Below are 14181 nucleotides of genomic sequence, written 5' to 3'. Positions count from 1 at the left end.
CAGTTTGTTCTTCAATAACATGGGACTAATAATAGAACTGTAAAAAAAAAAGAGTGAGTTAATTTTTTTTTAACATGGAAATATCTGACATATAACAAAGAGATAGATGTTATCATCTAAGAGCTCAATCCGGTGGAGGATGGGAAAAATTCTAATTAGGTCAGCCTGTGTTAAATAATGCTATGTAAATATAAACACAGAATAATTCAAGGGCGGTACAAAGGAGGAGCAGTAAAGTCTAGCTGAGTCAGGCTCCACGGAAAACAGAACATTTGTGCTGGGCTTTGAAGTATGAGTAAGACTTTGACTGAAATAGAAGGGAGGGAAAGATGTTCCCGGCTGATAACCGGCTTTTCTGTGTCCGGAGGCATGAGAGGGCATAGGCCATTCTTGAAGACTGAAAGGCAACAGCAAAGGCTTCTGGGAAACTGGAGGAACAGAGGGAGCCAAGTCCGGGGAAGGTTGAAACAAAGTTTTGGAGATGACTTGCAGGTGCCGCTGGAATTGGCACCCCAGAAGCCTCGAGGAAAACAGAAAGGAGAAAGGTGCCTCCAAAATGGGCCGATAATAGAGTATATGGAAAAGGATGTTCTAAATAAAAAATCCCAGACAGTGGAGGTCAGTTCCAAACACGAGCAGCTGCCTGCCACACCCAGTCCGTACTCTATCACAAGCTTCCATTCTGGAGTGTTCTAAGCAAATGGAGATTGACTGTGTGGATTCGCACACCCCGATCTGATCTGGCCCTGCCAGGGCAGTTCCGGCTTCACCCAGGTGTCCTCAATCGCTTTCCCCAGCTGCTCAAACCTCCCTGGGCTGGCTCTCCAGAGAAAGCCTCTGCCTGGAGACTGGGTGCTTCCTCCTTTCTTTCCCCAGCATTGGCAGTGTCAGCTTTGGGTCACCTTGCTATGTGTCCCCTTCCGGATCTGGAGTGGCGACCTCTGGGCCTGCCTCAGCCTGTCTCAGTTTTCCTGCTTCATTCCAGAGAGCCTCTTTTTGGCCTCCCGTGTTTGCTTTCTTCCTATCTGAGGCCTGTGGAAGTCTCCAGCTGTCTTCCACAACTTCCTCGTGCTTCTCAGGTCTCAGGTCTCCCAGTGACCTTGGGTGTGGCACAAAGAACTACTGCTCTGAAAAATACGTTCTCCGTCTATCATTTGTGGTTCTCATTAGATAAAAAGAAAGGGCAAGGACAAAGAGAGCTTATTGCCCTTGCTCACCTAAGTTATAAGGTTAGCTCCACACAGACTGGGAGGCAAGGGAGATAATTTTCTGGGGGCAGCTGACACATTTCGTTTTTTCTTTCATGGCTATATCCATGAGTAAAAGAAAAAGACATTGTAACAAATGGCCCTTGCTTGGTGGATAGTAGTGATGGTTTATGGTTTGGCTCTGAAAACTAAGAAACCAAATAATAAAAACTTGCCTTCCCTCCAAACAGAGTTGAGTATGTCAAATAGTCAAAAATTATGAAGAGGGCATGTAATCAAGCAAGACTTGAAAATAAATATTCTCAAGAACCCCAACATGGGTGGTGGTGATACACACCTTTAATCCCAGCACTCTGGAGGCAGAGGCAGACGGATCTCTGTAGGTTCGAGGCCAGCCTGGTCTACAGAGTGAGTTTCAGGACAGGCACCAAAGCTACACAGAGAAATCCTGTCTCAGAAAACCAAAACAAACAAACAAACAAAAACAACAACAAAAAAGGAACTTCTAAAACAACCCTTGCCATCTCCCAGGTAATAGGGACATCTTTCTTGTCTGGGAAGGGTGTTAACCACCCAGACATAATCCATCCACTTCATGTTGTTCCATCAGAGGTAGGGCTTAATGGTCCATTTTGTCAACACCATACCTTCCCAACAAGCAGGTCACGTTGTACATCTGACACACAATCCACTTGCGGCCATCACGTACAAGTCATTCTTCACGTAAATAAGGAAAACACTAAACTGTGTCATTGAGAGGGAAAGAAATCACAATAAAAGCCCAGTTGATCAAGAGAAAAGAAAGACGAAATGTTTCTAGTTTTATATCCCAACCCCAACGATCCAATTATATGTTTGGAAAAATAATAAACTTTTTAAGTTCCCCAAGTCCCTACCCAAAACCTTTTACATAATTCGACCTTGTGTCACTCACAGTTGGGCAGGCAGCAACAGTGTTTTTCTTACCTTTGTCCTGCTAGGGAGCAGCCTGGGAGAAAAAAGACAAAAACAGGAGCAAGGGCTCAGAAGGGTGAGAGATTAATCTATTTAAGAAATTATATCCTGCTTTTCACTGCAAGGAGATGCCCTAGGCTAGGAAGAAAGCGCATTTCCTTCCCCTTTCTGGGCCACCATCCCCTACAGCCTCCACATTCCTTCCCTAGTAGTGTGTTTTTGTTTTGCTCTGCAGTGCTGAGAAACATCCCCAGGGCCTTGTGTGAGGAGTCACACACACCCCAGTTCTTTCCAGGGAAAGTTTTAATTGACTCTACTTTTCAAAAGTCTAAGAGGGTCTCAAATTAGGAAGCATAGTAAATCCCTCAAGAGTCTTGTTAAAGTGCCGTATTTGGAGTCCCTCCTTAGACCTAGCAATATTGAATATTTCGGGGATTAAACCTGTAACACATTTTATGCAGCACATTTGAAACAAATTCCTTAAGGAATCCTGGTTGATGGCCGGGTTCCAGAATAATTTTAAAAACACCAGATCTAAGTGCTCTGTTCAGCGCGGTGTGGGGCACAGGGGGCCAGCCACTGGAAGGCCCTTACCCTAAGGCTTGCTTGCTACCTGGAGTCTTAGGCAGACCCTGCCAGGGTAATTCACACAGCATGGTGGGCAGCACTTCTAGGAATGCTTCCTGGTCCAAGAGAGACTCTGCTGCACAGGGTTACCAAGTCTACCCCTACTCAATGGATACCGGCTGTGTCATGCAGGCACAACCCATTCCTGAACTCATGTTTTAATCTGTGTCTCCCCAAATCCTTCTGTATGCAATCATCTCCCGCACAGTTGCTGTCACGGCGTCATTGTCCTCCAAATGTTTACAGTGTTCCAGCTACGACCAGGTCCCTACCAGTTTTTCCTATAGAGAGCCCCTTCACTGCTTCCACTCCTTGCTTGCCTGACCCAGAATGCTGCAGATTTTCTAGCATAGAAACAGGATATTGGGACTGGAAAGATGGCTCAGTGGTTAAGAGCATTGCCTGCTCTTACAAAGGTTCTGAGTTCAATTCCCAGCAACCACATGGTGGCTCACAACCATCTGTAGTGAGGTCTGGTGCTCTCTTCTGGCCTGCAGACATACACACAGACAGAATATTGTATACATAATAAATAAATAAATAAATATTTTTTTATAAAAAGAAACAGGATATTATGTCAAAAATTCTCTCAGAAAAGGGGGTCAGTATTATTGGGGACATAGGAATTGAAGTTCTGAAGGGGCAGAGGCTTGAAGTTCTGATTATATTGCTATAAAGTTATTTAGTCTACATTTTAATCTTATTCAATTTTATTTTTTATTTTGTGTGTGTGTGTGTGTGTACTCACATGCACCACCCAGGACTTATGGAGGTCAGGGGCTAACTCTCAGCAGTTGATTTTCTCCTTCCTCCTCAGGTTATCAGGTTTGAGAAAACAGGGCTTTTCCCCACTGAACCATCTTACTGGCCCTTAATTTACACTTTCATGTTTCAGAAGGAACTAAGAGTCCCACAGTCTCTTGGAGTAAACCACAGGAAAATGTCCTGGTAGTTGATGGTTTAATACAGCGGGGAATCGCCAAGTGTCCAGAAACTCTTAAATATTAAAATCAAATCACCTGAGCTCTTAGCAGGACGCCTCCCTCACCCCGCTCCAGCTCCCAGCAGCTGGTTCAATCTGGCCAGCACTTACATTCCTCTCCCTCTCCTACTCCCGTGGTAGAAGTAAGAAGCAGTAAGAATTTAAAATTTTTTGATTTTTTTTTCTAAGAGAAATAAGAAGCCTTCCATGGTCCAGGATTCCTTTCTTCCTTAGCTTAGAAAATTGATACTAAATGACTAAAACTAACAAGAAAACCTGGACTAGCTTCAACCTCATCTGTACTCGCAAAATTGGGCGGGGTTCAAGAGGTCATCTTCTCTAGGCCTAGGGTACTTTCAGCTTCCTTCCTGCCACTCGCCAACGATTCTGATTGCTAAGGATACTCAAATCAGTTCGGACTTTGGGCCACAAAAATCCTTGAAGTAGGCAGAAGATAGGGCGGCCTCATATTCGCAGACTCTCTTCATGAGTAGTTGCAGAAGTCTCCTTACACAAGGATCAGGATGTAACCCCAATCCTGATGCTCAGGTGCTGAGCCTGAGAACCGCACCTTCAAAGACATCCCAGTAGCAGGCCTGCAATCCTGCAGCCGCTCTGTTCCTGCCCCAACTCTAGGAAGGTGACAGGCATCTGATCCCGCTTGGGGCTGCATAGAAGGCGGCCAGGAAACTGCAGGATGGATCTCCTAGCCCCTCATCCCAACCCCAGGTGTGCTGTGCCTCGCCCTGGGGGAGGGATTGGGGGCGCAAGCTCCTGCTGCGCGCGCCCTGGCCTGTGCAGACTCCACACACCTGGCCACCCCACGGACTTCATTAAGGCTGCGCCTGTGGTACCAGGGCGGGCTGAGAGGTGGAAGTCTGTGTCATGGAGCCCGCGGAGAAGCTCTGCAGGAAAACACGGGGTAAGCACGCATCAGGATCGACCTTGGTGAGGGTTTACTGAGCCCGTGAGGTCTGCTGGCCACTCAGTCAACCTTAAGAGGCTGCTTAGGTCTATGGGTGATAGTGGGAAAGGGAGGTGACCTCACCACATCCTTTTTTAGGTCTCCAACATTGCTATAATCTAGGTTCGGAGACTCTTCACCTCTATCAGTACAGTCCCTTAATCCAACAAGGTCCAAGTTTGTTGAGCGTCCACTATGCACCATGTTTCTTACTGTGCTACACGCCCTCCTAAACTGTTACTTGTCTGAGTGTCCCTTGATCCACCCTGATCCCCTCACCCCCTGGCTGCACCCCTTCTCCACCTCTCTGAAGTGGTTCCACGGTATATCGAGAATCCCTTGGAAGAAGCTTCAGAGTCAGGGCTTGCCCCCAAGAGCTTTATGTATTGTTAGAAAGTGTTTTGTTAGCGGCAACATCAAAGGCTTTTTAGTTAGCCTTCCTTTAAACATTTTCTGTTTCATTGGAGATGACAGAAACTCCCTGAAGTAAATTTTATTTTGTCAGGAGTATACACAGAAAAGAAGAGGATTGTTTGGGATCCCGGGAAAAGTTCCAGGTGGTGGCTAAGGGCAGCCTGTGCCTCTATACCCCAGCCCTGTGTGATCTTGGGTGGATTATTCCTCAGGCCCCCATTTTATCACCTGGTGGGAAAATGCCTGCCTCATGGGGATCCAGTGGGTACAGTGGGCGCATATTAAGTGGGTTCAGAGTTGGGGGGTGAGTTTTACGATGGTGTGAAGGGGGTTTTCCTTCCGGATGGTTGCTTTTCCTCACCTGTAAAAGACTTGAACTGGGTGGAAGAGTGGGGGCAGCCTAGCTTGGGGGCGCGGGGTGGAGGGCGCTAGTCTGAGGAAAGCCAGAAAAATAGGTCTGGTTTTCTCGTCCTACTCACCCCTCCCCTAACAGTCGTTTATTATAAGGATCCGAACTGGTACCTGTCCCCTGAACGTGCACCTCTGATGTCTGGGAAAAACTAAGATGTGTACCCAGCTTTCCACTGTTCTCACATTAAGACCCCATCAGGGTTGCCATGGTTGTTTAAATTTTCCAAAGCAGTTGGAGCAGCTAATCTGGTGGTTCTCAATCTGTGACCTCCTTGGGGGACTGAACGACCCTTCCACAGGGGTCCCAGTCACATGAGACCAATTGGAAAACACAGGTGTTCACATTATGGTTCATGTCAGGAGCAAAGTTACAGTTATGAAGTAGCAAGGAATTTTTATGGTTGGGGTTACAGCTGCAGCATCTAATCCGTCCTCCGTGTCTCCTTCCAAGCTCTTTTGGAAAACAGGAAAATGAAAGCTTAGGTTCTCACAGCAGATTGATCAGCTGTAGGGAGAAAGGGGCTCTGGCACCTAACACCAGTGGTTGCTGCTCTCCACAGGTCAGGATGCTGGAGGCAAGCCCAGGATTGCTGGGCTGGAGTCGGAGGGACCATTGAAGGGTTCTACCCCACCTCCTGAAGATGACCAAGGCAAGCAGTCCTCATCCTCCAGGGCTGGCATTGGAAAGAGACCACCGTCGGAGACCTCTGGGGAATTAATGAGGGATGGCAGCTGCAGAGGGTGCCACGACAAAGACCCAGCACCAGCTGCATGTAGTCCCCAGCCCCGGAAAGACATTTCTTCTCCCCTAGAGAAAGAGGTAAAGAAAGTGAAGCCATCCATCTCTGCAGTCCCCGGTAAGCTCAGGAAGCCTAACACCACGGGGTTAGCATGAACGTTATCTTCATGATGTCACTCAATGTATGCTACACAAAAAACTATGCTTTCTGAACCAGGCCTAGCCCCCAGTGTCCTCAGTACATTGGCCAAGAGGAGCCAACAGGAGAACCTGAAGGAATCCCTAGAAGTGACCTTTCAATTTCGGAAAAAGACTCGAACCCTGTACCGCTCAGGTTAGTCCAGAAAGGTAGAAGAAACTGTAGCTCTGCGCAAAGTGTGGCCCCAGGAGATGCTGGGGTAAGGTTAGTTACTTTGTTGCATATTTCTCTTTGTTCATGGCAGCACCAACATCTCTGACCCCAGAAAGGAAGACCAGGCAAGCTGTCTTGTGTTGTTAGACCTGGAGAGAAGAGTCAGAATGCATATATCACACTATGCATGCTGAGAGGCATGGCTCTTGCTTTGGCATCCATGGGCGTACCTGCTATGGATGCCCAGTGGGTACCTCCTTTTCTTCTCTCCTGCTGTGGTATCTAGCCTCCCCCCTTTTTCCGCAGACCAGCTGGAGGAGCTAGAACGGATATTCCAGGAAGACCACTATCCAGACGGTGACAAGCGCCGAGAGATTGCCCACATGGTGGGGGTCACCCCTCAACGCATCATGGTAAAGGGGGGCTGTTGGTCAGTGGGGTGAAATGGTAGCTGCTGGTCAGAGCTATCAGAGGGGGGGGCATGTGTTCAGTCTCAGCTGTGATTGAGACAGAAGTTAGTCTCAGATGCAGGGGTGTCCCAACTGATCCATGGGCCACAGCTTTAACCAATTAAATGAGGAAGAAGAATACCACAGAGATCTTTTTATATTTCTAAGCTAAGAGGTAGCTGAAACCAAGTAAAGTCTCCTCCACAGTGACACCCAAGACAGTCTCTGTCAGCAATCTCAAGTTTCAGGTGCCCTTCCTCTGTCCATAGGTGTGGTTTCAGAACCGTAGGGCAAAATGGCGAAAAGCAGAGAAACTGAGTGAGAAGGGAACTAAAGACGGTTCTGTAGCCCCCAGTGCTGACAGCAGTCAACACAGGTGAGAATAGCTCCTGGGTTGTTCATACCAAGCAGAAGTGGGGTGCACATAAAAGTTCTGGGGGTCTTGTTGGTAGCTGGGTGTGAGTGCTCGGGGTTACTGACTTCAAGGAATTCTTCAAGGAATTTGAGCTGGGCTGGAGTCAAGGAGTTGCTGGTGCCTTTGAGTGGCCCTTGCCTTGCACCAAATCTGAGTTCTAAATCCAGTGGCCATAGAAGCTACAGTCTTGTCCGTTCTGCCTCCAGGTCTGCTCCTGAGCTCCTAGCTCCTATGCCAACAGATCTAGAACCTGGCCCCGTTCCTCCAGAGCACATTTTGGATGCCTTGCCAGGTCAGTTACCACTTTCAGAAAGTTTCCCTGGGTGGGGGAAGATGAGAGCTAAGAAGACAGTTGGAACAGAAAGTCCCTGCTCCATAGCGGTAGCCATGGGGACAGCTCTCCAGGGTCCTGTGCCCGGGTTCCCTGGGTGTTGCACTGCCTGCCATTCAGCAGGATCCTAGATGCCTCTCTATCCCCACCTTCTTATGCTGAAAGGTTCTGTTTGCCATACTTTCCTAGAGCCCCCCATGCTGCTGGCTTCTGACCAGACTCAGACCCCCTCTCAGCGCAATGAGGGTGCTCAGAGGATGGCAATGACCCCACCACTCTTCAGCCCCCCACCTCTTCGAAGGACCAACCTTCCTCCTTCCCTTAGTCCTATCCACGTTCCTCAAGTGATGCCTACACTGAGGGACATTCCTGGAAGTAACAGCATACAAAAGGACAGGCCCTGTGGGTCCTGGGGTACCAGGTACGGGATAGCGGGGAGAGGGAAAGGCTGAGAGGGCTTATGTGTTGCGGAGTTAAAAGATGTGTTGAGTTTTCGGTAAGAATGATCTAATTCTTTATAGCAATAGAAGAGAAAGAGTGAGAAGCAGTGAGCAGGGGGTTTGTGGTGGGAGGAGGAGATGAGGCACTGGCGACAATCCAGGGTTTGATGTTGTCACAGAGATGGAGAAAGGAGAGGGGTTAAGAGGGATTGGTCATTTTACTGGGAATGAGGTCACTGTTGCACCTCACTAAATACTCCCCTGTCCCCATCCCCCCCCCCCCCCAGCATCACCTCCCCACCCACCTGCTCAAATTTGGAAGACCTGGGGCTTCAGGATTATCAAGCAAGCAGCCAGCTGGGTTCATTCCAGTTCTCGCAGGCTCCGCAGACCCCTCTCTTCCCGCCCTTTCAACCCCACTTTCCTTATCTGCCCCCCTTCCCTCTGCCCATTCCAAGCTTTCTACCACCGGAAGACTCTCTTTTCTCACTTCCATTTGGCCTCAGTGGGGACACATCGCAGGATTATTGCCCAGGGCCGCCACCAGGTCAGATCTTGCTACAGCCACCTACTGGAAATATGGGTGAGTTGCGACTGGAAAGGAAGATTCCCCACTTTTGTCTGAAATTGAGAAAGACACAATGCCTGCTTAATCTAGAAGGCAGAATGAGGCAGATCATGGGTAGTGAGCAAACTTCTGGCCCTTGCTTTTAGCGACTGAAAAACTTTTGTTGCTGAAGGATTTGGTGACTATTAGAAATAATGAACAAAAGGACCTGGTACAGAAATGGCAGCAGCCATTATGCCAAACTCCCTAGACTTCTAAAACTCCCAAAGTCCTCCATTATGAATGATAGAGATGTCTGGTGGTTCTAGATCTCCTTGGTGCCTATAAGGGCCAGCTCTTGGCCTTGACCTATGGTCTACTAAATCCCAGGGCCTGGAATTGAGCCCGTCTGTTCCTAGGGGAGATGCTTGTGTTAATGATTCACCCAGGCTGCACTAGGACCTAAATCTTGGGCCTGAAGAAGGAGAAAGAGACTCACACAATTTGTTTTCAATGTTTTTTTTTTTATCACGGGAAACATGTTTATTTTGAAATTATTTTAGTTTAGAAATACAAAACCTCTTGGGGAGGGGAAAAGGAAAAAAAACACAAAGTATACAGGCAACTTTTTACTTCATAAGCTTCTCACACCCTCATTTGCTCCTAGTTCCCGTGAGGAGAAAGCACTCAGCCACCCACAATGATGCTATTAATAGGGATATGGATCCGTTTCACAAAGAAGCCGATGAATCCCATGATAGCAAATCCTATGGCTGTGGCCATGGCAATCTTGTGGAATTCTTTCCTGTCGGGCATGGTGCATCTTTTAACCAGCCGAACTGAGTCCTTTCCGCACTGCGGACTTGGCTAACAAACTGCATTACCTGACCCATGACTGATTGCGGGATGGCAGCTTGAGGAGGCAAAGACACGTAGCTTAGGAGAGGACCGGTTTTCAATGTTTTTGTCATGTCCAATAATTCCCATATTCTTTGACTCCACAGGTCCAGGGCCCTGGAGTGGCCATTGTTTGCCAGAACCTCCCTTCCCTGGTCCACTCTACCCGCAGACTCTGGGGCCCCCTATGGGGGCAGAGGGCTATTTTCCAGACCTGCTTCCAGCTCCGTGTGCTCAGCCTATAAGCAAGCACCTTCCATTAGAACTCAATGGGCTTGCTGAAGGCACTAGACCAGAGACAGGGTCCTCACTGAACAAAACGCCAGAACAGCAGACGGCCTCTTCCCTTGAGCAGCCCACACGAGAGGAAGTGAGGGACAAGATTAAGAATAGCCATGGCCCTGGGACTAAAGAGTGAAGAGAAGGTCCTTGTCAGGGGACTGTGGAGAAGAACAGGATTGAGGCACTCGTGCAAAGAGCAGGACTGAACATTCGGAAAGGCTATGGACTGGCCTAGTATGGGAGCCCAAGGTCTTCCTACCCTAGGTTTTATAAAGGAAGAGAGCTGGCATTTTTTTCTCCTTTAACACTTAGAAGTTCTGAAGAGAATTGGGCCATGCTACTTGTAAATGATACATCACTTTCTGTGACTTTAGTTTCTTCCTAGATGTTGAGGTGGTGTCCAGTGTATGCAATAAAACAGTAACTATTGGGTGTTTTTCTGTGAACGAAGAGCTGTGCTTCTGTGTTGGGAACAGTGAGCCCCCAGACCCTGTTTCTTGTAAACAACTTGTTTTCCTCTGGTCTGAGTGCCTACAGCTGCTCTGAGCAAGAGACCTTCAGGAGTTCCTGATGGCAGGAGAGTGGTTTCTGGTGGGTTTGGCTGGGGCATGGCTATCTCTATATAATCTGCCCCTGAACACAATAAAGGGGGCATTCTTGGGGCATTCTGGCATCAATGATGACCTGTGTCTCTCTCTGTGAGTCTTTGTGTGTTTCAATCTCTAGCCCCTTGCTCAGTTCACAAACTGTATGGTAGAGCATAGAATGCAGACAGGCGCCGGGTGCCATACTTCTGGGTGTTTCTTAGATGTAACCTTTAAAGGAGTTCCCCACTGTGTATCATTGTCCGGAGCCTGGCATTTTTATAGGTCTATTTCTTCACTAAAGAGGGATTTAGGCACCTTATGATTTTGCCTTTAGTTGTGCTGCTAAAATAGTCTATTCCCAAACCCCAAACTGAAAGCGAGTCTGGGCTCCTCAAATTTGGGCCTTGCAGGATCACTGGAGAAATGTGAGTGCATAGAAGCTATTGGATGAGGGCATGAAGCTATATAACTCTTGTTACTGTGAATCCTAACTTAACTTCCCCCAAAATTGTTTTCTGATGAAGGGTGGGGATAATAGGAATAAAGAATGAGGGGTGGAGGATACCTGAAATAGTATAGCAAGAAAGCGGTTCTTCCCTGGCTAGGGTGATGTCATAGTATGTCTTATTTTAGATAGCACTGACCTCACCGGGTTGGGATGAAGGTTCCAAGGGTCTTTCTGTCTTCTACACCATAGCTGGGAAAGGAACCAAAAGAATGTGACTAGGTACCTGGAAAGAATATATATGCTAATAACTACAGGTTCTTACTCAACCACAGTCTGAAGTTGTGCAGGTCTGTTTGTTTATGGCTACTCTTTGTGATTGCGAGTTAATCTAGGCAGCTATGGTAATGGTTTGGGGTATGGGAAGAAGAGGGAAAAGAGGAGGTTGACAAAAGAAAAATCTCAATGACTAGACAAGGGGTCAAGAGCTCAGGAGGGAATGGACAGAGCATAAGAACATGCCTGTGTTTGCTTGCCTGTCCTCCAGTCATTGCAGACAAACTTCAGGCCTGCATAAGGGTTAAGTACTTCTTTTCTCATATGGACAAACTGGAGCAATGACCGATTCCACAACAAAGGAAGCAATATTAGTTATACTAGTTCTGTGTATGAGTGTTTGCGTTAGTGTAATGGTAAGATGGTGGGTGTACAGTTTGTATGAGAAAGTAAAGGATAGTAAAGATGCAAGAGAGATGGATCCAAATGAAAGAAGGGTAGAGACTATAGGAGATAACAACACATGGACTGGGTGAGAGATTTCATTCTGTGATTATTCTCTTCTATCCTCAAATTCTATTAAAGAAGAAAAGTAAAGTCCAGATACAGAAACGGTAAGGTGAAGGGACCCGAAGGTTTAAGGTAAAAAAGACTAGACCATGTGACCCAGAGAAAATAGTTGGGAGGAGCAAAGAGATTCCAGGTGAAAAGAAGCTCAAACTGAAAATAGGCACCCAGAGAAAACTGGGGGTTCATGGCTTCAAAGGGGGGAAATGGAGAGCAGAGTTCTGAAGATCAGTATTCTCACACAGGAGGAGGCTTCAAGGAACTGAAAGATGAGTTAGGGAAATAGGTGCAAATTCGTCCCTCAGGGTTCAGAAAGCCACCAGGGAAAATGCTCATGATGGGGAGAAATGAACACGGAGGGCAGTTGGATGTGCGTAGCTGGAAAGTGTAAAGAGAATACAAAGAACATGAGGGAACTACATTTGTGAGTACCGATTAAGTGAGCAGAAGAGGGACATGTAAGAAAAAGAGAGGGGAGATGAGGAACTTGGGGAGAACTCAGGGAGGGTAGGTGAGCGGGCATCAGGACAGTGAAGGCAAGAGTGTACCATGGAACAGCAGGGAGAGGTAACAGGGAGAAGGAGACTGGGTTGTAAGGAACATTGTGAGATCTGTGTTCATATGGAGACGGATGGTCACCATCAAGTCTACAGTGCGGAGGCGAGGAAGAAGCAGGTGGATCTAATAACAGGAAAGGATTGCTATGGCTATAGCAGATGGGAGGGTGCACCCTGGAAGTAGAAAGGGTATTTCTAATGGGAAACCAAGGCGCAGGTGACTTGAATGATATTCAGAGAATGCAAGGAGTGTTATGGTCAAAACTATTGTCACAGGAGTTAAGTGATGGGAAGGGGAGACATGGAAAAAAAGAATTTGCCTACATGAATGACAGATCTATAAGAGTCTAGGAAGGGAAACATCAGTGATCATATTAAGAGTGTGTTATTCTCAGCACTGAATGGCAGCTGGATTAAAATGGCCAATTCTCAGAAAGCTTTTAGGGAGCACATAACAGAGTTCAGTCTTGTATCCCCTTTCCCACGTCTTTTCAGCTATGAATCAACCTCCCTGTAAGTTAAAGCTCTATTTAGCATCCAACTCTTGTAGCCTACATTTCCTAAATTAGGATTTGCTTTGATTATTGAATAAATTTTTTTTCACAGAAAAACACTCTCACAATGGACTGTTTACATATTCACCAAAATAGTTCTTGGTTCCATGGCTGTAAGAACCACCAGAGACCACTATTTAGATGTGGAAAAGGACTATCTTTGGTACACAGTCACCTTCTCCATTGATCTTTGAGGCAGCCCTTCAAATTCACAGCTTTAGATTCAATCATCTGCAATCCAAAACTATTTGGAAGAAAATAGAATCTGTACTGAGCATGTGTAGATATTTTCCTTGTCGTTTAGCATAACTATTTGCATTGTTTGGGGTATTATAATCAAGACATGAGTCGAAGTATATGAGAAAATATGTATAGATTGTGTGCACACTGACATTGCAGCAGAGGGACTTGAACATCTACCTATTTTTGCATCCCAGGGAATCCTAGAATTAATCTTACATGAATATGAACATGTATGGGAATTTACAAGCCAAGTTGGAAAATGCAGCCTAGTGTTGTAATTACCAATTCTTTGCCACTCAAGGGTCATAGCACCAGCAGTGCCCTTACCTTAGGCATTCACATGTATAGCCTGGAATATGGATGTCTCTGATTATGGGCACAAGGAAGTCTTTTAAAGGAGACATTTCACAAATCCTTTTGATTTACATTTGGTTTCATAAGGCCCAGGAAATGCGCAACCTTGAAACAGATAAGTGAGAAAAAGAGTTTTTGTTCTCATCAGGTATCACCTATTCAGTTGCTGTCAAAACTCAAACTTGGGGGCTGGCTCAGTGGTTAAGGGCATTGGCTGCTCTTCCAGAGGTTCTGAGTTCAATTCGCAGCAACCACATGGTGGCTCACAACCATCTGTAATGAGATATGGCGCCCTCCTCTGGCGTGTGGGCATACATGCAGGCAGAATGTTGTATACATAAGAAATAAATAAATCTTAAAAAAAAACCTCAAACTTGGTAGAGATATAGTCTAGTTAGCACTCTGTGTTTTTCTACAGCTTGGGATTGGTTTGGACTCCTTTCAGTGATTGGTAGCACCCTGTATATGGCAAATGTGTGCGTGTGCACACGTGTGTGAGTTTGCACCTGTGTGATTGTGTGCATATGTGAATGTACGTACAAGCATGTGGGTGGAGTGTGTATGCTCCCACCCCCACAAGTACAAA

The 14181-nt window shown here is 46.7% G+C and overlaps 1 protein-coding gene and 1 pseudogene across 1 annotated transcript; one reads left to right on the top strand and one right to left on the bottom strand.

Annotated features, from left to right (window-relative positions):
* The first annotated feature begins 4656 nt into the window (after window positions 1-4656).
* Nobox (NOBOX oogenesis homeobox) lies at window positions 4657-10285 on the top strand. Its single transcript, XM_041635033.1, has 9 exons — window positions 4657-4693; window positions 6121-6445; window positions 6554-6633; window positions 6958-7064; window positions 7370-7476; window positions 7722-7807; window positions 8036-8267; window positions 8574-8869; window positions 9838-10285. Exons 1-9 carry the CDS (start codon window positions 4657-4659, stop codon window positions 10146-10148), a joined length of 1581 nt encoding a protein of 526 aa, XP_041490967.1. The 3' UTR covers window positions 10149-10285.
* LOC121435581 lies at window positions 9521-9726 on the bottom strand (annotated as a pseudogene).
* Window positions 10286-14181: the final 3896 nt, after the last annotated feature.

This window comes from Microtus oregoni, unplaced genomic scaffold, assembly GCF_018167655.1.
Source record: "Microtus oregoni isolate MIOR12 unplaced genomic scaffold, Mior012 000046F_ref0000063, whole genome shotgun sequence".
In the NCBI taxonomy this organism is placed as follows: Eukaryota; Metazoa; Chordata; class Mammalia; order Rodentia; family Cricetidae; genus Microtus; species Microtus oregoni.
Note: the sequence above shows the minus strand (reverse complement) of the source record. Positions and strands in the feature narration are given on the sequence as shown.